General features: G+C 55.2%; 1 protein-coding gene across 6 annotated transcripts in view; it reads left to right on the top strand.

Annotated features, from left to right (window-relative positions):
- HIRA (histone cell cycle regulator) overlaps positions 1-24,287 on the top strand; it is a 55,759-nt gene that overhangs the window by 12,694 nt on the left and 18,778 nt on the right. Inside the window, exons 2-16 of one of the 6 annotated variants that reach the window (XM_074356464.1) lie at positions 524-826; positions 1,821-1,911; positions 3,059-3,153; positions 3,330-3,398; positions 5,575-5,721; positions 8,181-8,276; positions 9,274-9,434; positions 10,790-10,957; positions 12,532-12,645; positions 14,102-14,271; positions 14,870-14,975; positions 16,629-16,835; positions 17,620-17,705; positions 21,679-21,876; positions 22,992-23,153. In XM_074356464.1, the coding sequence (XP_074212565.1) occupies positions 8,186-8,276; positions 9,274-9,434; positions 10,790-10,957; positions 12,532-12,645; positions 14,102-14,271; positions 14,870-14,975; positions 16,629-16,835; positions 17,620-17,705; positions 21,679-21,876; positions 22,992-23,153 (1,463 nt within the window). In that variant the 5' untranslated portion in view covers positions 524-826; positions 1,821-1,911; positions 3,059-3,153; ... (1 more) ...; positions 5,575-5,721; positions 8,181-8,185. The remainder of the gene's footprint in view (positions 1-523; positions 827-1,820; positions 1,912-3,058; positions 3,154-3,329; positions 3,399-5,574; positions 5,722-8,180; positions 8,277-9,273; positions 9,435-10,789; positions 10,958-12,531; positions 12,646-14,101; positions 14,272-14,869; positions 14,976-16,628; positions 16,836-17,619; positions 17,706-21,678; positions 21,877-22,991; positions 23,154-24,287) is intronic. The other 5 variants (XM_074356465.1, XM_074356463.1, XM_074356461.1 and 2 more) reach the window with 5 other exon arrangements.

Here is a 24,287-nt window from a genome sequence, read left to right as displayed (position 1 = left end):
CCCAGGAACCCTGAGTGCCCTCTTAGTTGACGTCCCATCTATAGGTGACTGCAAAGGGACGATGAGGTCATGATCTGTCCCCTCTCTTGTGTGAGGGCCCATTTCAGACTTGGTTCTCAAAATATCCGGGCAGCTGTGGGAGCAGCAGCTGGGCTGCCCGAGCGCAGAGCAGGGGGCACTCCGGGACGTCGGCTTTTCCAGCCTCTTTGCATTAGAGATGAGGGTCTGTGTCCTGGGTGGGGGTGAGGACCTTCATGGGGCCCCTGGTGGATCCGTGTTAGAGGCCAGGCTGGAGTTGAGTCCAGGGTTGTTCCTTTAGAGTCAGGCTGTCCTCATCCTCCTTCCGAGTCTGCCGTTTCTGATCCCTGGCACGCATTTCCCCTTACTTGTGCCTGTGACGTCCGTGAGCAATTCTGGTTCCTCTGATCTGGTCACCCCTGACTTGGGACAGCTGAGTGAAGACAGTCGCAGGCTCCTGCTGGCACTCCTTACACATTGGGTTGTTTCTGCTCCTTCGTTCCAGGACAGGATTCTGGGAAGGTTGTGATCTGGAATATGTCTCCAGTCCTCCAGGAGGATGACGAGAAGGATGAAAATGTCCCCAAGATGCTTTGCCAGATGGACAATCACTTAGGTATTACAGGGTGGCCCTTTGCAGGCTTTGCGTGTCGGCACAGTGCCCAAGGCTAGCACGCGTGTCTGTGACTAGCGCGGCGGCAGCCCCCTCGGCCTGCCGTCTGAAGGCACAGACGCTGCTGCACGCCGGGGTGAGTTATTCTGCAGAAGACTCGGCCCGCCCACAGAGCCACCTTTGGACAGTCTGCAGGTACCTCTGGTGATTTCCTGCTCATGAGTCGTTACTGCCTGATTCCATGGGGCTTTGGGGCCAGTGACCTGGAAGCAGTAGGGATCTGGGGAAGGGTGCCCAAGAGACAGCTCACCACCAGTCTCAGAAGGCCACCATGTGGCTCCCGGGCCCCCGCTGGCACCTGTGGCCTTTGGACAGTGTTGTGGTTTCCTGTCCTGTGTTCGTGCCTGGGTCTCCAGCCCCTGCACCTCAGGGTAGCTGTACCTGGCTCTGGTCCCCACCTCACCGCCTCCCTGAGATGCTCCCTAGCCATTGTGTCCCCTTCCTTTGCACTGCACCCTCCTGCTCTCCCGGCCTCGGTGTCCTCTGGCCGGAGCGCAAGTCACTCACAGGCCACGTGTGGACCACACCTTGTAACGTCCCTCCTGTCACGGGGCTTCCCAAGGCCCTGAACCACCAGGACCAGAGGGGTTCTGCTGCTCTCAGTTTATAAGTGCAGGACCGGTCTACCTGCAGTGCTGACAAGTTTGGGAGATCTGGATTTAAAAGAGCTGATAGGTGGCTTGGAGTCAGAGTTTTATGCTCTACCAAGCCACTCCCCTGAAAGTTCTGGAAAAGGCACCTAGACGTTTTTAGCAAATGCTCTCATTTCAAGAATTCTCTCTACTTGGAAAGATCTACTGTCATCATTAGGCTGCCCTTTTGAAATGATGAGATTTAGTTATTTATCAGTTTCCCTGGAAATGAGCCTCCCTCTGCCGACTGATCAGCGCTGCCACTTCTCAGAAGCTATGTTATATAGTTTCCCCTCCAGACCTTGCTCTGGCTCGTTCTTGCAGCACGAGTAGGTCAGTGCTTGAACGGGGTGGTTCTTCGGGGGCCCTCACACCACAGGTGCCTGGAGGAGATGAGGCGGGTTAGGTTTTGTGAACCCTCTGCATCTTGCCAGACTGCACAGAGCAGACGGGCATGACTACTGGATTTTCATCACCTATTTTTTTTTTCTTCCCAGCATGTGTGAACTGTGTGCGGTGGTCAAACAGTGGGATGTATTTAGCTTCTGGGGGAGATGACAAACTGATTATGGTGTGGAAGCGGGCTACGTAAGCATCATTTTCCTTTCTTCTCGTTTTACTTTTAGAAGCTTCTTTGCTGGTCTCCATCACAGCACTTTCCTCCTACTGGCACCAGTCCCCAGGGCTCAACTGGGGCCTGAGCAGGATGGCAGGCACCCCCAGCTGCCTGGGGACCTGCTCAGTGCCCCTTTTGGGGCTGCAGGGCTTCTGCTCGAAAGGGAGGATTAATCCCTACCAGGGCTGACGTCGGTGGCTCCCTTGTTCTGTCCTTCAGATGAAGCCCCCAACACAGATGGTGAAGTCAGGGTGCTCTGACGGAATCCTAGGCGGGAGTGTGGGCCACCCTTGTGGCTGTTCCCCTTTCTCTGGCAGCCTTTCCTGGGGTCCTGGGGAGTCCCCGCTGTCCCTAAAAACCCCTGCTCTGCACCCACGATGCACTCACACCTCCTGGAGACTGTTCTGTGAACCTAGGCCGAGTCCCTCAGGCTGGGTCCTGGGATGCTGGGGCCACGCAGACTGGGGACCAGACCCTCCCCTCCTGCTCAGCTGGAGTGGCCTCTGGCCATGGCTTGGAAAGGAAAGGCTGTCTCCTTCGGCCCAGCCAGCTGCTCCTGTGAGCTCTTCCCGAGGGCTCAGGAGTGAAGAGGCTCATTGATGCCACACCTGCGGGACCCAGGACTGCTTGTGGGGCAGAAGCCACGCCCCTGGCTGAGCACTTCTGTGCCTCAGCTCTGATGGCAGAGGTGTTCAGGTCATTACAGGAGGGCTGGAAAGTTGCTCCTGAAGCTGTTGCTTAGCCAACATGAACAGCACATTTAGTACACAATTCGGAAATCTGAACAAATGTTAAAGAAAAGCACCACAATCCCACCACCTAAGAAAAGCCACGGTTAATATGTTGGAATTTTTCCTGTGTGTCCTTCTGGTCCACCTTCCATGTGAGGATGGTGCGTGTGGTCTCCTGGTCTCTACGACGGCCTGCAGGCTGCTGCTGTCACTAGTTATACCCTAGGGTGGGTCCTGCGTGGCAGCTGTGCGGTGTTCCCCCTGGGCACAGACCGTCCCTTGCCTAGTCAGCCCTGTTCTCCAGCGGGGCACCCCGCAATCACGGTCTGTCTGTCTGCTGTGTGGTGCTGGGGTTCTGGGGCGCCCTCCTGACCCCCCTTTCACGCAGGTACATCGGGCCCAGCACCGTGCTCGGCTCCAGCGGCGAGCTGGCCAACGTGGAGCAGTGGCGATGTGTGTCCATCCTGCGGAGCCACTCAGGGGGTGAGTGGGCGGTCCAGGGGTGGGCGGCCCCAGGGCTGCCTGGGTCCTGAGAACAGCCCTGAGTTTGGGCCACCCTCCCCATCACCATCGGTCAGACCTTGCCATCCCTCGAAGTCCGTGTAGTCACCGTCCCCACTCCTGCCTTCATGGGGTGTATGTTTGTATCTTTAATGTAGAACTCCCCACGTTCTGCTGTTTATCCTGGTGAACTGAGTCACTACCTCCATCAGTGGATCACTCAGTCCGTAAGCGCACTTTATTTATTCCACAGAAACCCGCACACTGGGGCCACCAGAAGGCTTTTTACCTGACTTTTCATGTGTATGCAGAGTGTTTGAAGTAGATTTGGTGTGGAAGGAGACAGTTGTTCAGACAGGACTGAAGCTGATAGCGCTCAGTTAGATGCCAGGGCTGCCTCAGAAAGACCACGGTCCAGCCAGGAGTGGCCAGAAGGGTTTGCCAGGCAGGGCAGCGGAGGCCGGAGAGGCTTGGTGTCAGAGCAGGTTGGCGGCATCAACACTGCTGGGTCTTGCCATGTGACGTGCAAGACAGCGAACATGGGGCCAGGGTGGGGAAGGCTTGAGCTGCTGGTTCACGAGGGTGTTCTTCATCTGGGAAGAGGCAGGAGGTGGAAGCGGGGCATCTGCTGGCAGTGCAGCAGGGGAAGCAGTTTCAGTGGTTCGGACGAAAGCTGCAAGGGCCCAAGCCGGGCCTCTGACAGCTGGGGCGGGAGACTGGGGCTTCGTAGGGCAGAGCGGGTGCCACCCTGCAGAGCTGGTGGTACAGACATGTGGCTTACCCTTACCTGCCCACAGGGCTCATAGTGGGGTCCTAGGTGAGCCTCCCTGGAGTGCGGACAAGGGTCTGTGAGGTCATCCAAGCGTAGGGCAGGGCTCCCGTGAGGATGCTCCTAGGGCCTCTCACCTGAGACCCTGGCTGAGCCATGACCTCGAACCTCTCCTGAGCTACCCCCGGGCTCCTCTCCAAGGCGGTGGGGCTGCCCACCTTCAGCAGGTACCTGTCACTCCTTTGCGTGGTCCTGGTAGCAGGTGGTCCTGGTAGCAGGTGTGGGCAGAACGATTTAAGAAGGAAAAAAAAAATCAGTGAAAAAGCAGAAATACATGAATAGAAAGCATTGGTCTTTGAAAGTTAAGTGTGAAAAACATATACTTCGCACATTTAATCGGGATGGGGAAAAAACCCATAGAAAAAATTAGAAATAAAAGGTCTTAAAAAATACTTAACCCACAGGGAAAAAAGACAACAAAGAGAGCACAATGTGATGTTTATAGTATTGGACTGAAAAACCAAACAAAATACTAAGAGGAATGGAGTTTTCTAAAAAATACTTGTTTTCAAAATGGATACAGTAGGGTTAGGAAAATCTGAACAAAGTAGAAACTATTGAAGAAGCTGGAAGTTACCTTCAGAAATGGCTCCTGATCCTGAGTTATTTGTCGATGTGTTGTTTCAAACAATTAAGAAAAACTGTCCTGGAACATAGAAATACTTATTCTTCAAAGGAAGCTATTACCCTGCATTTCCAAAACCTAATAAACAATAGTGAGACAAAAGCATAGACAAATACAAATAAAGCTAGAGAAATCACAAACAGAATACTTGTGAATTTAGGAGCATTTGAAAGCAGTCACTGAATGTGATTTACAATGGGAGAATTCTGTGTAAAGTTCTCTTTTAACTGTCTTAACACACCAGGAGGTTAAGTGAGAGACGCCAGAGTTATCCTGGGAGGTGTTCTGAAAGGAGTATTAGATCATTCAGCATCAATTCCCAATACAAATGCTTTTTTAAAATGGCTGTAGAAAGCTGGTTCCTTCACGTCATAAGAGTCAGCCTGGGGCAAGTGTTACAGCCCATGGCCTGTTCCTACTGACACAGAGCAGAGCCAGGTGTGGGCGCTAGCACTCTGTGTGTTACTCGGGAAGTTCTGCAGTCCAGCTAAACAGAACCGGAAGAAGGAGACAGACTGCAGAATAACCCCACCGTGAGCTGGTGTGAGGATGGCGGCGTTGCACATCAGGGAAGCCCGAGGAGTGAAGCCCTTACAGCTTAGAAACCATCGAAAAGCACTTCGGGCTCATAAAGATGAGTCATGGAACTGGCCTCATCTAAGGAGATTTTTAATTGTCTTTCACTAGTAACAGCCAGTTGGATGGAGTAGCTGACGATAAAAAGAGACCCCTCACACAGTAGGATCAAAGATCGTAAATACTCAGGAATAATTTTCCCAAGAAATGTGTGAGAGGTCTGAGACTTAAGCCGCAAATCTTTTTTGAGAAATGAAATGACCACTTCATCAGTGGAAAGACTAAATACTTTTAAATAAAGATGTTATTTTTTCCCGAAGTAATATTTATTATTCATTTAACAAATAATTATTGAGTGCCTGGTATATTCCAGGTGCTGTTCCACCCCCAGGGAGTTCACATTCTTGTGAGAGAGACAGTCAACAAGCCACGAAAGACCCTGGAAGATAAGTGCAGTTTTACTCAGATTCCAAGGAGGGTCTCACTGAGAAGGTGGCTTCCTAGGGGAGACCACACGAAGGTGAGGGGACACCTGTGTGGGCATCCAGAGAGTTTTCCAGGCGGACAGAGCAACCAGGGTAACAGCCCTGGGGTGTACACGCGTGCTTGGTGGGTTGAGGGACGACTCCGGACTGTGGCCTTAGCGGTGGAAGGGGTGTGGGTGCCGTCCTGCGAGGCGGGGTGTGGCCTCACGGAGGGGCTGCTGGGTGAGTGGGCCAGCAGCTGGGCATTTGGGTATGTGGGCGCTGAGTCAGGGGAGAAGTGTGGGTGGGAGCAGAGGCCTAGGGTTGACCCCGGGTCAGAAGAGAGCAAACTGCAGGTATTTGTTGCTTTGAGGCCAGGACTGAGCACTGGGCTTGATGGCCGCCAGCCAGCAGATGTAGCTCATGCCCGTGCTATCAGGTGAAGGCCTGTGTGGAGGGGCCAGGGGAGACCAGGTGAGGTGGGGCTAGGCGGAGGCAGCTGGTCTTGTCAGGGTCCTGTGAGGACAGGAGGGTGACGGGGAGGCCCACAGTGGGTGGTGGACGCCCAGCCCCAAGCGGCGTCATCAGTGGAGAGGCTGCTGCACCCAGAAGACCTGTCAGAGAGTGGTTCAGAGCCACCGAGCTGGTGGGGGGTGTGGGACGCGGAAATGAGGCCAGGCCGGGTCACGGTGACCTTTCAGGGATGGTCTCTGGGCATGACCGGGGGAACGAGTAGCCGAGGCCATGGAAGCCAAGGTCATGGGAGCTGGTGGAGGAGGTCAGGGTGTTAGAAGGCCATCTGCTTGGACTCACCCAGAATGGTAGTGGAGAGTTGGCAGGAACGTCAGTGACCAGAAACGTAAATTGAGTGCAGGGAGGGCCCAGGTGTGTGCAGAGCCATGGTGAGAAGAGGGCTGGGGTGGTCTGAAGACAGACGCTCCAAACCTGGGGTTCAGGAGGAAGTCGTGTCATGTGCGTGGGTCTGCCGCATGACTCAGCACGACTCCAGAGGGCGTCTGGAAGAATGAGCAGGGACCTGGAAGAACTTCAGTGCTGGGCAGAGGCAACCACATTGAAGTAGGCTTCAGTGCACCTGAGCACCTGGCGTGTCGTGAAGGCCACACTGATGGTCGGTGATGTCGGGAGAGGGTCGCTTCCCGCGTGAGGTAGCAAGCATCTCTTGGTGTGTGTGAGAAGACAGTGACCTCGAGCCTCAGCTGAAGACAGCACAGTGGACTCTAGACATTAGAGAAGCGTTCTAAGTCTCACCTGGAGGCCTTCCTTTCTGGAGGCACCGCAGAGCAGGACCGCAGGGAGATGCCGCGGGGTGCGCATCTGCCCTCCCAGCTCTCAGGCCTCCCTTTGTGGACGCTGCATTTGCGTCAGAGCCGCTGGCACAGAAGACCTCCCAGCGGAGGGTAGGAGCAGGGGTTGTCCACAGAGACGACCTCAGACACAGAAGTGAAAAGTCTGCACTTCTGCTGCAAGTTAAAGTAAAATTTAAAATATAAAAGTGTGCTTAATAAGTGAGAAGGGGAAATCAGAATCCTCCAGCTAATAAGGGAGGTTTGAAACGGACGTTCTGCTGATGACAGCGGGAGGTCACAGGGTCTTGGTGAAGCCATCTGTGGCATTGAGAGGAGCTAGACTCAGGAGCCAGAAGCTGATCCAGTGCTCCACCCCGATTCCTGCTGTGGGTGATTGGCCTCAGAGAGGACTCCAGGGTGCGCTCCTAGTCTAAGGCCCCAGGCCCAGCCCTCTGCAGAGCCAGGCCAGGTGTGGAGGCGGGCCCTGATCCCCGGACATGGTGCGCAGTCAGAGCCTGCGTGACGGGCTGTCGCCAGGCTGCCTCCGAAGATGTAAAGTCCTCTGAGAGAAGGACTAGCCAGCTCCTGACTCACTGCTGGGCATTCCCTCACCACCCCGCCATCCCCCGCGCCCGGCGAGGTGGGCACAGCTGGCCTGTGTCACCGCCCTGCTGTGTATTGCCGTGTCTTTGTCTCATCCTCAGGGTAACCCTTAGGGGCTGGTGGTTTCTGTTCCATGTTTTGCAGACTTAAAAGCGAGTCAGACAGGAGCGCAATGAGTCGTGTGGGGGGCCACAGGGATGGAGTCTCGGGGACTGGGCCACAGGGGGGCGGGTCCCTCTTGAAGCAGGCCGGGCTGCTGAGCTCTGACATGTGCCAGGTGTCCTGCCAGGTGCCCGACGCCCCCTGGGGACATCCCGGTTGGGAGCGGAGAAGCCAGCTTAGCGGTTCAGGGCTGAAGACCCAGTGGGTGTGGGTGGGCTCCCACAGCGGGCGGAGGCCGCGGGGTGCTGTAGGTTCTGTGGCCAGAGGAAGAACCTGGGGGGAAGTTTCTCAGGTTGGCCCAGTGAGGATGGGCCCAGGTTGGGTCTCCTCAGGAGTGAGAAGCCGCGAGCTACTGAGCCCGCTGGTGGACAGGGTGGTCCCCAGGGCCCCTTCCTGAGTCTGTGGGCCCGATAAGAGACTCACTGCCAGCCCTTGTCTTCCAGACGTGATGGATGTAGCGTGGTCGCCTCATGACGCCTGGCTGGCCTCGTGCAGCGTGGACAACACCGTCGTCATCTGGAATGCTGTCAAGTTCCCAGGTCTGGCCTCCTCTGACTGGCGGCCTGTCCGCAGCACTGCCTGCGGTGTCTGGAGTGAAGGGGGCTCCACCTCTGTCTGCCAGTAGCAGCAGAGTCTCACAGTCACTTGGTTCTAATTTATCAGTTACATTCAAGGTTTAAAAAGAGGTTGATGTTACAGGGAAACAGTAACTGACTGCCTGCACGGACCTGCCACAGGGCAGGGGGTTCCTGCCCAGTCCCTGTGTGGCTCACCGGCACCCACCCTCCCACCCCTGGGCTCGGTGCAGCCCTTGAGTGGATACAGGATAACAAATTTCAGTTTCACAAAGACTGATATTTCTATCGATGTGTTCGGTCACTGCAGATGGCATAACCAGGATAGCACTGCAGTTCGTAGCCAGTGGGATGCCTTGTGTCCCTGGTTGGTGTCTAGAGTGTGTTCCCAGGGGCTTAGGCCCTAGTCACTTTCTCTGCAAGCCCACTGCTTGTGGGGGCTCAGCCCAGGACAGAGGCTGGAGTAGCATTCAGATCACGGCGCTGAGCCTGCCTGTCTCCCACACCTTCGATCTCAGTGATGAGGACCAGGGGACTCACTCAGTATAGGCCCATCCCCAGCCGTCAGGCCTGCTGCTTATCGGGGGAGCTGCTGGGGAGCTCCCATCAGCAGTGCTCAGATGGGCACGGGCCCTGCACAGAAGAGGAGAGCCCCGGCGGGACTGCCAGCTGCGGACAAGATGGGCACATCTCTGCCCAGCCCCAACCCGGCCCTGGTTGTCCGCCCTCTGGGGGCACATGAGGCCTCAGCCTACAAGCGTGAGCTGTGTCTGAAGGGACGTCTATGGTGCCCGCCTCCTGGATGGGAGTCAGACTAGGGGGCGCTCCTGCCAGTGCCCAGGGGCGGGGACCTGCCGAAGTCCCTTCTCTGGACTGGCCATTCCCCGGCCCAGGTTTCTGTAGAGAATCATCGTTTTCCCTTTGGTAACGCCTTTCCAACCTTTTATTTTTTTCCTCACAGAAATTCTAGCTACTCTGAGAGGTCATTCTGGCTTGGTGAAGGGGTTGACTTGGGACCCTGTCGGTAAATACATCGCCTCCCAAGCTGATGACCGCAGCCTGAAGGTGTGGAGGACATTGGACTGGCAGCTGGAGACCAGCATCACCAAGCCTTTCGACGAGGTAACAAGGCAACCCTCCTGGCCTCCTCATGCCAGGGCGGGGGCTGCTCAGGGTCCAGACCTTGGGGGAGCGCAGAGTCTGGGGCCCCAAGAGTCAGGTGATGGAAACCTTTCGCTTCTCACAAGCTGTTAAATGTTCACCTTTGAAGTGAAAAGGATTGTAGGTCTTAAAGCTGAAGTGTTTACATCGCACTGCCCCGCAGGGCGGGGGCACTGCAGGTGGACGAGGCTCTTGCGTCTTCCCCGAGTACTCTGGGCTGGGCTTGCTGCCCTCTGCTCCACAGGCTGGCCAGCTTCCTCGGGCAGACTTAGCAGTCTGGTTATCAGGATGTCTGGAGGTGGGACTGTGGTGGCTTGTATAGTATCTTACTGTCTCTTCCCTGACTTGAGTTCTGATTGCCTGTGGGATCATAGCTCAGGGTCGCTGTTATCCAGTAGATATCCTGTAAGTACCTCCTCTGCGTGGGGCCATCCTGAGCACCGCAGATTCTTGCGGACTGGGATGGAGTTACCCAGAGTGTGCAGAGTGGCTGGGAGGATGGTCTCTCAGGAAAGGCCCCTCAGAGGACGAGATGTGAGCACGAGATTTTGTAGGAAGGGTGGACCTGAGCACGGTGGCTTAGTCCTGCTCACCGTGGGCCTTGTGCGTCTCTGGGATGGGCCTGTGGGGCGCTGCACTCGGCCCCTGCCTTGCCCGGCCTTCTTCTAGGGATGTGCAGCCTAGATCTTAACTCCTGAGTCTCTAGGGCTGCCCTGCACCGACCCTGAGCTTCAAGGGGTGGCTTTAGCCACCATCATCTCACTTTGCAGGAGGAATAACATGAAAGGATCCCCTGCCTCTGCCCTCTGCCCTCTGCCCGGGTCGGGGGAACATTGACTGTCTGCTGTGCCGTTTATGGTTTATATGAAATTTACAAACCCCTTCTTGGCTGGTGGACTTCGGGAGAGCAGATGCCCATGGTCACTGGCTGTGTCGCAGACAGTTTCCTGACCAGGCTTCTGACAGTCAGCAAGGCTCTGTCTCTACTGCAGTGAGGGCTGTGCTGACCTCGCATGGAGTTAACAGGCATAGGGCAGAAGAAGGGGCCATGCTCAGAGCCTGGCCACACTTGTTGATGGTGCAAGGTGGTGGCCATCCTGAGGGCCCAGGCACCATGTCGAGGGGGTGGAATGCTGCCCCTCCTAGCTCTCTGATGGGCTTTCTGGCAGATCTTCCAGAGAGGCCAGAGTACAGCCAGAAGCTGGGGTACAGGCCACCAGTGTACGTTTGTAGGTCAGAGTTCAGCCTGATTCTTGGGGCCAGTCCTGCCACGGAGTTGGCCTTGAGCTCCTTTCAAGCACAGACATCTCTTTCAGTGTGGAGGGACGACCCACGTGTTGCGGCTCAGCTGGTCACCTGACGGGCATTACCTGGTATCTGCACACGCCATGAACAACTCCGGCCCCACCGCCCAGATCATTGAGCGGGAGGGCTGGAAGACCAACATGGACTTCGTCGGGCACCGGAAAGCTGTGACCGTCGTGGTGAGTGAGTGGCTGGGCCTCAGGGAGGCACTGTCAGCCCCGCCTGCTGTGGCCCCTCAGTCAGGACAGTGCTGTGCTCCCAGAGCCAGGGCCACAGGTGGGGCTGAGGTGGTGGCCCCTCAGATGCAGCACGTGTTGCATCCTTACTGTGTTTTACTTAATGTTTCAGCATTTTAAAGCTAATTCTTCAGGAAAAGATGCACATCTGCATATTCTGTTGGCAGGTGAACATGATAAATACCGTGCTGATAGTTTACTGACCATGAGGGACATCCCAAATTGGACTTTGATCGGGAGTGTCGTCAGCCTGCGCCAGCCTTTCCCCACATTCGGGTCTGCTCAGGGGGGCGCGAGCCTGTGGCCCTGACAGGTGCCCACCCACCAGGCTCCGGCGGAGCTCCCAGGCCATGCTGGGCTCACTGGATGCTCACCCCTCACCCTCAGCGCCTGATCTTGACATGGAGGGAGCAGAGCCCCAAGTTCAGGATTGTGCGTGTGTCCCCAACCCCCGTGCCTTTGGGGCCCTGATGGAAATGTCCCGAGAGCCAGGACTTTCCCAGCTGTGAGCGACCGAACAAGTGAATGGATCGGCGGCCAAGGTGGACCCAGATGAAGGGTCACCCAGGACCCTGATCTCAGGGTTTCATCACCAGATGGGCTTGTCTTTCCATCACCTGTACGGATAACATATATCATCAGCTATTGTGACTTAAAATATAAATTTCATACAACATTGCTACTTTAATCTTTTCCTGTTGGACTTGGGAGGATTTTGTTGCAACCCTGGACCTTGTTGCTAAAACAATTGAAACCCTGCTTCATGGTCAGCACAGTGTTTCTGCGTGCCCCATGTGAGCCTCACAGCCCCAGGACCTTGCACGCCTCTGGTTCCTGTCCTCCCAGCCCCGTGCAACCCTGGCCCTTCCCGCCTGCTCACTGGGATCAGATCCCTCTGGGCCACCTGCACCAGGCTCCTCCTTGTCGTTCTGGCCTGCGGATTCCCAGCCTGAATCTGCCGCTCCTCCTGCCCCTTTCAGCCCAGCACGTGTTCCCATCCTTCGCAGAAGTGACACTTGGGTTACATGGGGGTAGCCCCGTGGCATGGCCTTAGCCTGACTCAGTGAGGTCCTGCAGGGCTCACACTTTTGACCGTGAACAGGGAGGGGCAGACGGAGACAGTCTCTCCTGTCAGGAGACCGTGATCCTAAAAGCCTGGCTCCTAGAGCTGGTCCTATGGAACCAGGAGGGTTCAGAGGCCGGGGTCAGCAGTTCCCGTGCGTGGACCTGGCTGCAGGGGGACCGCACAGCTGGTCAAGCCGGCCTCTGATCCAGGCCTGACCACTTACTCTTGGGGACTCATTGGTGTACATTTCCTGGCCTCTTAAGCCTCTTTTTCACCCTCAGCACAACGCCCGCTAGGTAGTTGTGAAGATGCCCTAACCATGCGGGTGTCCAGGGCTGACCAGTGTCTGGCGGGGCTCCCTGGTGGGCTGGGACTGCAGGGTGCCTCGTATTTGGCGTGGGGTACCTGCTTGACACTTCATTCGTTACTAACTTTTGTCATTTTGTTTTAGAAATTCAACCCAAAAATCTTCAAGAAGAAGCAGAAGAACGGGAGCTCCGCAAAGCCCAGCTGTCCGTACTGCTGCTGTGCTGTGGGCAGCAAGGACCGCTCACTGTCTGTCTGGGTGAGGCCCCACTGAGCGTCCCCTTCCGAGCACTTCCGCAGCTCTTGTGGGGACAGGACCTGGGCCTTGGGAGAGGAGAGACCCTGCTTTGAATGGTGATCAGTGGCTGCTTCTGCCCTGCACCTGGTGCTGCCCTCCTGTAACCCCAGAGGGAAGCACTGAAGACTGGGCAGGCCAGGAGGGGCCACCCTGACCCCCGGCCAGAACAGCTCTGTTGTCCAGACCCAGGGACCCCTCCAGTGGTCAGGGCCATGGGTAGCTCATTGTGTCAGCTTTCTTTTGAAAGAACCTGTGTGTCAGCAGGTAACCTACGTAGCATGTCCCCTGAGGTGTACAGCTCCATGCCTTCATCGTCAGATGTGTGCACTCCTCCGGAGCTGCCCCCTACCCACCACAGGACCCTGCCCCAGCCACCTTGACAGCACCTATTTATGAACTTCACATGAGTGGAGTTGCATTGTTACTTTTTGCGTCTTGGGTCACTCTCACTTGGTATAACGTGGCTGGAATTTGTGTATGCTGCTGTCTTTAATGATGGTTTATTCCCTGTTGTTCATTCCCTTCAAGCAGAGTGGGTTTGAAGTTGTAGATTTGAAAGTTATCCTCTAGCTGCATTCATGACAGTTGTTTGTCACAGAGAAATCATGTGGCCCCGTTCTAGGCCCTGGGCCCGGCATGTCACCGGCAGTCTAGGCACCTTCCTCCTGGACTCCTCCAGGCCTGGGCCATCCTTGGTGCTTTGACCACATGTCGCTGATTGATGTCAGGTGTTCACGGGGGTTCTGGGCTTCTGAGGGGTCTGCAGGCACGTCTATGGGACCGGGGGCAGGGCAGGTTTTTCCCAGAAGTGGAACTACAGTAGGGCAAGCGTCTTGTGGGTTCCAGGCGGCTCAGACTCCAGCTCTTTCCTCAGGGCTGGGGTGGCTGCAGCTCCTTCCCTGCACCAGCCTTCCAGAAGCTTCCACAGCACCTGCTGGGAGCCCTTCACAAGCATCCCCCCCACCCCAAGCCCACTGTCATGTGGCCCAGGACTTGTCAGTGGGGTGAGCAGACACTAGTGTGTGAGAGACATTTGTGTAAGTCATCAGAATGTTAATGGTGGTTAGTTTGGAGTCTGGATCAGGACAGCTTAAATTGGTTTTGTGAACTGTCTGCACACAGTCTTTGCAGAAGGGACCTGTGTAATGCAGGAAGCTGGTTCCACTGAGCCTGGGATGTGTGTGTACCCGAATTCAGCCTGGAAGGGGTGCTGAGTTCCCTCTGAGGGAGCGTCCTTTGCTGCCTCATCTCCTGCCCAGGTCTTGGCATCCCACCCCTGCTCTGTAGACCTTCCAGAACCCCCTTCTCTGTTGCTGGTCATGTGTGTACAGCCATGTCCCCTGCCAGCACACACGTCCGGACTGGGTCTGGGCAGTGGCTGCTGGAGTAGAGTTGAGGCTGTCCTTTGTGTCGACAGAGCTCCATCCAGGGCCCCTGGGTCCGGGGTTTGAGGGAGCCGAGTGGACGCGGAGGGCTGCCTTCGTTTCGATCACCTTTGCCGCCGCTTTCCTTCCAGCTCACGTGTCTGAAACGGCCTTTGGTTGTCATCCACGAGCTGTTTGACAAGTCCATCATGGACATTTCCTGGTAAGCTGGGTCCTTGTTGCAGTGCACGGTCTGGGAAAGGAGGAGCCACGTGCCAGCACTCAGGGCCTCTGGGATGCGGTCAGGGCCAGGCAGCTAGGGCCCCCGGGTGTGCTGCCAGAGCAGACCCCACGTGCGGTCTGCAGTGACTCAGGAGGGCGGCTGGCCAGCTCCTGTGCTCCCGGCCTCACTGGGATGTGCCGCTGGAAACAGCTGCCCAGACTGGTACTTGTCTGGGGGGGTGGAGCGCCGTGGCCCTGGTCCCACTTCACTCTGTTGCTGCACAGATCAGAGCAGTGCAGGTGTAGAGACCACTGTGTGCTTCTCAGCAGCCTCTTTCGGACGTGCACTCCCTCGTGTTTTTTAAAACACAGTTTCAAAAATGAGACAAATAAAATGGAAACTCTTTGGAAACACATGATGAGAGATACTTTGTACATGTGCTGAGAACTGAAGGCCCCAGAGCTCTCTGGACTGGACACAGTTGTCACCCCTACCCACCCACACACACACCCCGCCCCCACACTTCTTCCCCAGCTCTGCATCCATCCTCCGCATCTTGCGGGGCTGGAGCCCGGCCGCTGATGGCCATCTCTTTCAGGACGCTGAATGGGCTAGGCATCCTGGTGTGCTCTATGGATGGCTCCGTGGCATTCCTGGATTTCTCCCAGGACGAGCTGGGAGACCCCCTGAGCGAGGAGGAGAAGGTAGGAAGGCAGCGCCCCCACCCCAGCTCTGGCCTGCGTGCTGCTCGCGTCCTGAGAGGATGCCTCTCGCGACCCACGGACACGTTTCCTGAAATGTTCCCGCATCTGCCTCTCATCTGTGATAATCCTTGATCTTCTCCACAAGATAGATTAATTTAAAGTGAGGCTCTGTTCTGGTCAGAAATCAGTCCTAGACTTAAGAACAGAACCCTGGGCCTCTCCTGAGCTGCTGCTCAGCCACACTGGGGGCCCCACTAGCATCCTGCCATCCTGTCCCGACGACATTGCCCAGGCCAGACCCTGGCCGTGCATTTGCACATAGGATTTCACTGAACTGATAAAAAACACTTCAGGGCAGGGCTGCTCTGTTTCACTGAGGAAGTAACAGCCTCGGGAAACAGTCTGACCCTCTCTTTGCTGAGGCCATGGTGACTCAGAGGGTCTGAAAACAAAAGCATGAACCGCCGCAGCCTCTGGGCCAGGCCGCCTCTGCACTGTGCTGTGCCCAGATGGAGTGGCCCGGGCCCATCCACCAGGCCCTGGTGGAGGCGCTGTGTCACCTCCCTCGGACGGATGCCAGCCAGCCTGCAGATAGGCCGTCACCCATACGCCGAAGGACGCATTCGTGTTGGGAAGCCCAGAGCAGGCCAGCCGCCCTGCCCTTGGTGAAGCTTCCACATAGGCTATGTGGGGACCACCCACAATGATGTGCACCCTCAGGGGCGGGGCCTGCCTTGCTCCGGCCCTTGGACAGCCTGGTACCTCACAGTCGTTTGTCCATTGACCTGAAGGATGAGTGTGTCCTCAGCCTCAGGTTTTATCCCCGCCTGTCAGTGTCATCAGGTGTCCTAGGAGTGCCGAGCCCGCTCCCTGCTTAGAGTCATGGGGTTCGGGGGGGCCTGTGCGGGAGCAAGTAGAGGCAGAGGCCCTGTGTTTGAGGAGCAAATTATGGCTCAAGACTCCAGGGGGCCAGGTCCCAGGCCTCCTCACCCAGCATCCTTCCTGCAAGGCAGTCGTCCTGCTCACCCCTCTGCATCAGTCATCTGGCATCCTGAGCAAGTCTGCCCCTCGTCATAGGGGCCGTTCTGCGTGCTGGGGCCCCATCCCTGCCCACGTGGGGTCTGGCTTGTGGCCCAGGACTCCTGAGACCTGGGGGGATGGAGGGAGGAGTCAGGATGTGTTGGGGGTCAGCGGAGGCAGAGAAAGACACCCCCCCCAGGTTTGTGCGCCAGGCCTTTCCTTGCTCTTGGGGACTGTTGGCCCCATAGAGACCTCCAACCACACGGACTGACGGCACAGGCAGGAGAAATGAAAGCTGGCTCTGGGCTTCAAGGTCTGGTTCCCAGACGAGTTTGGGGTCTGTGGCTTGAGTTAAGAGCTTTACGTTAGAACTTTGAGTGTCATCATTTCAGTTCAGTGTGTGTCTGTTGCTGTTGTTCAGCACCAGATCTGCCGCAGGTGTTTTCCTGGCAGCTCCATGGTCTCCCTGATTTGCAGCCACGCGAGGCTGTAGATGCCTAGCGAGGGTATGCGACCTCCCCAGTGTCTCCAGTCAGCAGCAGGCAGAACAGGGTGGACAGTTGGGGAGCTGGTGTCCAGGGCTCTGGGCCCTGCCTGCCCCGGCACAGTGCCACGCCTCTCTGCCTCCCCTAGAGCCGCATCCACCAGTCCACCTACGGCAAGAGCTTGGCCATTATGGCCGAGGCGCAGCTTTCCACAGCCGTCATTGAAAACCCCGAGATGCTCCAGTACCAGCGGAGGCAGCAACTGGGCCAGGGGGGCACAGCAGCCAGGGAGACAGGTGCCACGGCTGCGGTGGCTGGCGTTGTCAACGGGGAGAGTCTGGAGGACATCAGGAAGGTGAGCGCCAGGCCTGGGACCGCACGAGGGGATAGGGGGTCTCAGCAGGGCTCAGACGCGTGTCCTGGGGAGGGTGAACAGGACCTGGGACGAGCCACCTTGGGGCCTGAGGCACCTCATCCAAGGCCTGGTCCCTGGAGCTCTCAAGGAGCTGCTCCTAGCGGAACTTCCAAACCTCGCCTCTAGCCTTTCTTAGAGATTGCAGGGACTGAGAGCATTGTGTTTCAGGCTCTGCCCTTGGGGTCATCTGCTGGCCCCCCCTTCTCGCTTTGGAAGTCCATGTTTCCCTGGGGGGTGGGGAAGACGGAAACAGGAGACGTCAGGGGCTCGTGCAGGCACTCAGCCTCCCGAGTGACGCGTACACACCATGTGACCAGAACTCTTGGTTGCGAGCCTTCAGTGAAAGACAGTGCACATCACAGCTGAGAGACAGGAGTGCGAGTCTCATCTGTGAGCTCCCTTGTTGAGTCCCGTGGCTGTGGGTGGGGAGGCCAGCCTGGCACGTGCTTGCTGTCCCAGGAACCCAGCTGGGTGCAGCCCGGAGACACAGGGGGTGCTGGAGCTGGTTCAGTGGGGAGCCTCTGTCCTCACTGCATCACTGCGGGAAGTCAAGCACACTCCCTCATAAAACGCTTGTTCTGTGATGAGGCCGCTTGGGTTAGTTGTATCTGAAAGGCCACAGGAAGGGAGGTTAGAATACATTTCATTCGAAGCCTTATTTTTTGGTATTTAGAGACAGTTGACAGACACGTTTCCATTCATTTTTGTCACTCTCCTTTGCCAGAATCTCTTAAAGAAGCAAGTTGAGACTCGGACGGCAGACGGCCGGAGGAGAATCACGCCCCTCTGCATCGCACAGCTGGACACCGGGTACTGGTCCGCTCGCCCAGCTTTCTGTGGCCTCACTGGGAGGTCTTCCTGTCCTTTCTCCAGTTAGCACTGTCATGCCCAGATCTTGCGGTCCCTGGGGCCAGCCTCACCCGTAGGGTCTGGAAGTGCGTGGTGGAGCCCCGCTTCCCAGCTGCCGCAGAGCCTCGGCTCCCGCAGGGCCCCGTGCACATGTGACGGTGCTGCGGGCTCCACAGTGCCAGCCTGTCCACGCCAGAGAGAGAAGTCAGACTGAGTCGCTTCTGTTTCTTTCTCCCTTTTATAGCCTCCTCTTTCTGGTTATGAAAGGAGTATATCTGCATTACTTAAAGTGGTAAAAGCCCAAAGGACATAAACATTATCCGTAATCCAGTCTTTCAGACGTGGTCACTGTTAACATTTTGGTATCTATCTCCCACTTGTTCCTATATCTCGACCTTGTGTCCGTTTCAATAAATAGTCCTCTGAAGCATCAGCTTGCTGACTGTCCAGGTGCCCAGCCTGTGAACGCACCATGTGGACTTGTAGCTGGTCCAGTGTTTTCAGATTGTGAAAGAATCTCAGTACACCTGTGACTTCCCTCGGGACACTTCCCAGAGCGGACTTGCTGGGCAAAGGGTAGAGTTCCCTGAGGGGTGGGGTCGGGGACTTGGTTGCTGTTTGCGACTGTCTTGGCATCTGTAGTCAGGCTTGCTTTGCATTGGTCATTCTCCCCAAAATGAGGTATGTTGAGTTAAATGATATAAGGCCCTGTGTGAAAGGGACAAACTGCACATCAAGGTGACTCGTCCTGTTCACTCGTTTGCTCAGGGAACCACACACAGCCCTCTGCCCTCTGCACTGGTTCCTCCGTGAGCTGTTCCTAGCCTTCCCAGAGGTCCGAGGAGATGTGCAGTCATGTGATGTGCATGTCAGGTGTGCAGGCGCCAAGGCCCTGGAGGGCAGAGACCCGCCTAGGAGGGGCAGAGCCCACTCCCCAACCCTTCCACAGAGTGGCTGTACCTGGTCAAGGCTTCCCCGACTGTGAACCTGTGGGGGTGGTGCCACCGGCCTGCCTTCTATCAGGACCAAGTTAGACTGAGGGTGCTACTGTGCCCAAGCACCTCAGAGCTTGTGGGGGGTGATGGTGTGGAGCTGGTGGAGGTGAGGGTGGCACTTTGGTTCTGTGGATCCTTCCAGGCCTGACTGAGGACTCAGGTGGTAGATGGCTTCCTGCCTGGCCTTGAGCCCACTCTCTGCCACGGGGTACATGTTTCTGCACCAGAACTTGATTCTTTTGGTCTTAAAGACTTTTTTGCCCTCCTGATTCCTAGATTAAAACAAGTAGCAACAGAATAGGTAATTAATTATTAGCTTGGCTATCAAGAAAGAAAAGAAAAGGTGCAAATAATTAAAATGGAATGAAGTGGGAAATGATCACAGATAAAGAATAGGTCAAAAGGATGAAAGACTTTTTGCTGAACTCTGTTAAAATAACTTTGAAAGTCGATGATTTTGAAGAAAAGAAAAATTACCAAAACTGAAGAAAATCTGTGCAGGTGAATTATTATAGAAGAAATAGAGGACACTGTCAGAGATTTAATCTGCCAGGAGCCACCAGACTATGAGGTATGATAGCTTCATGGGAAAATTCTAACAAATGTTTAAGGAACAGATTATTCTAATACTATTGGAAATATGTAGTGCGTAGAAAAAGAAAGCTTGCAAAATCTTATGTTGAAATGATCACAATACTGAAATTTCACAGTGAAAATGTGACAAAGATAGGGTAAATTTCTGATCAATCTCATTTCCAAATGTTAGTACAAAATCCTGAATAAAATAAAAACAAACAGAACCTTCCAGTGTGCTAACATGCTAATACACTATAAATAAAATTTATTTCAGAAAAAGTGGTTCAAACAATTTTGGGACACTGAATTTACTCCTACGCATCAATACATCAAAATAAATGAATTGTATGATCATCTCCGTAGATGCTCAAGAGGCATTTTTGTTAAATCCAAATCACTCTTACTTAAAACTCAGTTAAATGGGAGTAGATGGATGCTTGCTTAACTCGATAAAGCATCTTACTTCAAATTAAATTTACAAACTAAACACGTCTACTCTTGTGATTAATGTAACGTTGTTCTGGATGTTCTGGCTCATACAGTTGGTCAAGAGAAAGAAATTAGAAAGGAAGTGGTAAGTGTGTCATTCTTTAAAGATGATGTGACCTACAAGAAAATCGGCTGGGGACTGCCGTAGACAGTGAAAGGAGACAAGCAGGTAACGGGACATAATGAGACGAACTCGCACAACCACTTTTAGAAGATATAAAGGAAGAAGTCACTTCCAGAAATACAGAACCTGATGGAACAAGGAAGGGGGTTATCCTTATGAAGAAGAAACTTTACTCCATTGAGAGACCTAGAAGACAGTTCACAGAAGTCACTAAAAATGCATGCCGTTTGTTAGCTAGAGTGACTCCATATCACAAAGGTGACAGTTGTCTCTCAGCCTGTAAATGTGACCTGAGCCAATACAGCAACCACAGGAGTTTTCAGAATCAGACCCATTCCAAAGTTATGTGGAAAACAAACAGAAGTAGCAGAAGTATTTGTGAAGAAGATGAAATCACGGAAGACTAGCCCCACTAGAAATTAAAGCTTACAACATAGAAATTAAAACTAAGGTACTGATGCATGAACAGACGAAACAGTGAAACACAATGGAAAAGCCAGAAATAGGCTCAAATATTTTGCACCTGTGATGAATTGTTATCTAATTCAGTAAATGAAGTCAGGACTATGTGATACTCTGAGGAAACAAAACTGGAGCCTTACCTCACAACTTAAAATTTTCCACAGATCAGAAATTTTTCAGAGAACAACATTTTGTACAGCTCAGAGGTGATTTTTTTTTAACTTTTTTGTTATTCAAAATTTTAGAATATTCCATAGAAGAACATTTTTATAATCTCAGAGATAAAGTCTTTTCTACAAAATTTAGACCACATAAAAATAACATTTTTGGCAAGGACAGTTACATGATAGAGGGTCAAAACACAACATCCTGGGCAAAATAGTTCCTGCTCATGTAGGAACTTTTCAAAGTTGTCCTTAAAGCCAGTAAATCAATAGCAAAGACCAGTAAGGAAACAGAACAGTACATGGTAGATGTCCACAAACAGCTCACAAAAAGGGGAATCAGATGTTTCCAGATGAAAAAATGTCAGCCTTGCAGCAGAAAATAAACTAAAGCTGTAGTAAGGTACCATTTTTCATCTACCAGATTGTCAGATGTCAAGACTTTGGTAACAATTGCAGAGGGTGTGCAGAGATGGCACTCTCATGAGGAGGGCCCTCTAGAACCAGAAATCCAAAATCATCTGTGAGCATTCCGTTTGCTGCTGCAGTCCCTTCTAGGGATGTATCCCGGCGGTGGGGTGATGTGTAGCTGGCATCCCCAAGCAGACGCTGTTCTGAGCATGCCTGCTGGAACCGCCGTGGTCCAGGCAGTGACCCCAGGGCCCTCAGCACTCACACCGCAGGCTCCTCTCCTGGGCCAGCAGTATCTGCTACAGAGACCTGGGAGGCCCTCCGCTCCTTCCTCGGGGGAGGCTGATTAGGTAAATTGTGGGATGCCCACACTGCCTGTGGCAGGAGGGAGGCCTGCCCTGTGTCCTGTGAGGTGCAATTGCACGTATGAACACCTTGGAGGTCGGGGTGTGTGATGACCAGTGGCGTCCAACAGTTATTGGTAGCAGCCCTTTTCTTTCTTAGTGCTTTGTGAGTACCAGCTCCTCTTCGGTCTAATGAAATACAGTGTATGAAGTGATTTTAATTTCTTCATTGCTTCTCTGTAACTTGCATGAGCATTCTACCGTGAAAACACACTGCCTGTGGACCCAGAAAAAGCATTGCTTAGAAAGTGTGAGGGCTCGGTGAGGGGCTAGACGGCCGAGGCTGACCTCTCTCCTTCTTGGCAACAGGGACTTCTCCACGGCCTTCTTTAACAGCATCCCGCTCTCGGGCTCCCTGGCGGGCACCATGCTCACCTCCCATAGTGGTCCGCAGCTGCTGCCACTGGACTCCAGCACCCCCGTCTCCTTCAGCGCCTCCAAGCCTCCCACAGAGCCTGTGGCAACAGCGGGCGCCAGGCCTGCGGGCGATGCTGTCAGTAAGGACAGGTGAGCAGGTGCAAGGATTGCTCCTGTCCCCGGGGGAAGGGCAGGTGTGGACACTTCCAGGGATGCTTCATCCTCTTCAGTTAAAAGAAAGATGCTTGGTTTCAGATGAGGGCCTGCTCAGAAGGGAGGCCTTGATCGGGTAAGTCTGATGCTCCGGGCCCTGAGGACCTCCAGTCCTGGGGGAGATGCAGTCCCAGGGTCAGCTGCGAAGGGTAGGGACCGGCCAGCGACACATCAGCTGCCCCGTTGGCCAGTCAGCCCTGGTGGGAGCGTGGCCACCCCCGTGTCTCAGGCAGGGTGCTGCTGTGCGGTGGCCAGGACTCCCCTTGTTCAGAGCACATTTGCTTGGGGAGCCCGAGTCTTCACTGACCACCACCTGGAGGCCAGGTTAGAAGTCAGAAAGGACCAGTGAGCAGGACTGAGCCGGGAGCTATGCGCTTGGGGCATTTGCCCAGCACGTGCTCAGGGTTACACACTGGGCTAGGCCCAGATGTCTGCAGGGGGTTGACTGCTGGGCCCTCACCCCCAGGGAGTGCCTAGGCTGGGAGAGGAAGGCCCCTAGGAGCACTCCACCTGGAGCCCATAGAGGCTGACCTGGGGGAGCAGCAGACCCCTGAGCAGTTGGAGCAGGGTGGGCACTTAGACCTGCTCCTGAGGAAACAGCCCAAACTGAGCCGCCCTGGCACATGCCGCTGACCGGAGACAGGGCCTAGCCTCATCGCGGCCTCCTACCTCTGGCTCTGGTGTCACCTCCCCCTTGAGGAAAGAGAAGAGGAAAGAGCAGCTGGACCAGTTAGGGAGGAGAGCCCCTGGGGGAAGAGTGTCTGGGGAAGGACAGGTCCTGAGAGAGGAAGAGAGGGTTGTCTGGAATCCCTGTGGGCGCCCAGCCTAGGGCCAGCAGCAGGGAGGGTGGTCAGCCTGGATGTGATCCAAGGAGGCCCCATGGCTTCTGGCCCCTGTAGGGCTTCCCGTCAGACCCAGCAGGAAAGCTGGTGGTCAGAGTGGGTCGGGGTGGAGTGGCTATATTCACATTGTGGAGGTGGGCTCCGGGTCACCCACACCCAGCCCCGGGCCTTCGCCAGCTGTGCTGATGCGCCCTCCACCTCCTCCCCCAGTGTGAACGCTACCTCGACTCCTGCTGCATTGTCACCGTCTGTGCTCACCACCCCGTCCAAGATTGAACCTATGAAAGCCTTCGACTCTCGATTCACAGAGCGGTCCAAAGCCACACCAGGTGCCCCCTCCCTGACCATCATGACTCCGACGGCTGTGGAAAGGTAGGTTGAGGCTGCATGGGGTGTGGGAGACCCGGGGAGGGGCCAGCAGGGGCCGGCAGGGCAGTGCCTGCCCTCCATAGGGCTGCAGAACCCCGTCCCTGTGCTTGGGAGCTGCCGCTCCAAGGAGAGGAAAGGCTGCTCCCAGTGAGAAGATAGATGGATGGAGCTGCTGGGAAGGCCCCCGGACAAAGGCATGAGGGCCAGGTGGTACAGAGGCTGCGCTGAGTGGGCTCAGTGTCCAATGGGAGCTCAGAGTCTGCCCAGAAGAGGAAGGAAACTGGTTGGAGGGCGGAGGGCTCAGATGCTGACCAGGAGGGCGGTTGGGAGCTGAGGTGGAAGTGAGGGAGGGCAGGTCCTTGTGAAGTCAGGCCTCTGGGCTCCGGCAGGCTCTGTTCTCCACACCTCCCTCAGCACACAGCTGCCAAGTCAGTGGGAAGTAGTTTGCTGGGTCATGGAGTTGCAGGAGTGGTCCTGAGGTGCCCAAACTGAGTGTTGCAGCCTCTTTGGTTGTCTTAGAGCTGCTCTGCCTCCTGGGAGGCCCCTCCCAAGCCCGCCGTGACAGAGCTCACTGTGCTGTCCAGCAAGTCGCGGGCTGGAGGGTTCAACGTGGCCGGGCCATCTTCCTCCACCAGGACCAGGGCTTTACGTGCTGTCTCAGAGCCATGTCCACTGCAGGATGATTTGGCTCAGCCAGATCAGGGACTCCCACAGGTGCCACACAGCCAGCCAGGTTCCCAGTGAGGGGGAGCGTGGGCTGAGACCAGCCTTGGCAGTGGTCTGTGTCTTGGAGCTAAAGCCACAGTGTGCTGTCCCTGGGGCTTCACCCCTGGCCTCAAAACTGCTTGTCTGTGCAGGGTTTGCCCCTCTTGGAGAAGAGCCCCCAGAAGCCAGGGTGGAGGGCTGCCCCTTCAGGTCAGCTCTGTCTTTGCTGTGGGCCCAAGTTCTCCCGCATAGCGCGCACTTGCTTCAGTGCCAGCTGTTTCGTGTCATCTTTCTGTCAAGCACTTTTCCTCTCCAGCAACGTGGAGCATCTGCAGCTTCCTGCTGCTGAACGTTTTGAAATGCTGGGTGAAACATTCCTAAAGTATGTGACTAGGAAGTTCACAAGAAAGTAAGACAAGTCCCCAGGAGCCA

Source organism: Camelus bactrianus, chromosome 32, assembly GCF_048773025.1.
Source record: "Camelus bactrianus isolate YW-2024 breed Bactrian camel chromosome 32, ASM4877302v1, whole genome shotgun sequence".
NCBI lineage: Eukaryota > Metazoa > Chordata > Mammalia > Artiodactyla > Camelidae > Camelus > Camelus bactrianus.
The sequence above is the reverse complement of the archived record's forward strand: the minus strand, read 5'-3'. Positions and strand labels throughout refer to the sequence as shown.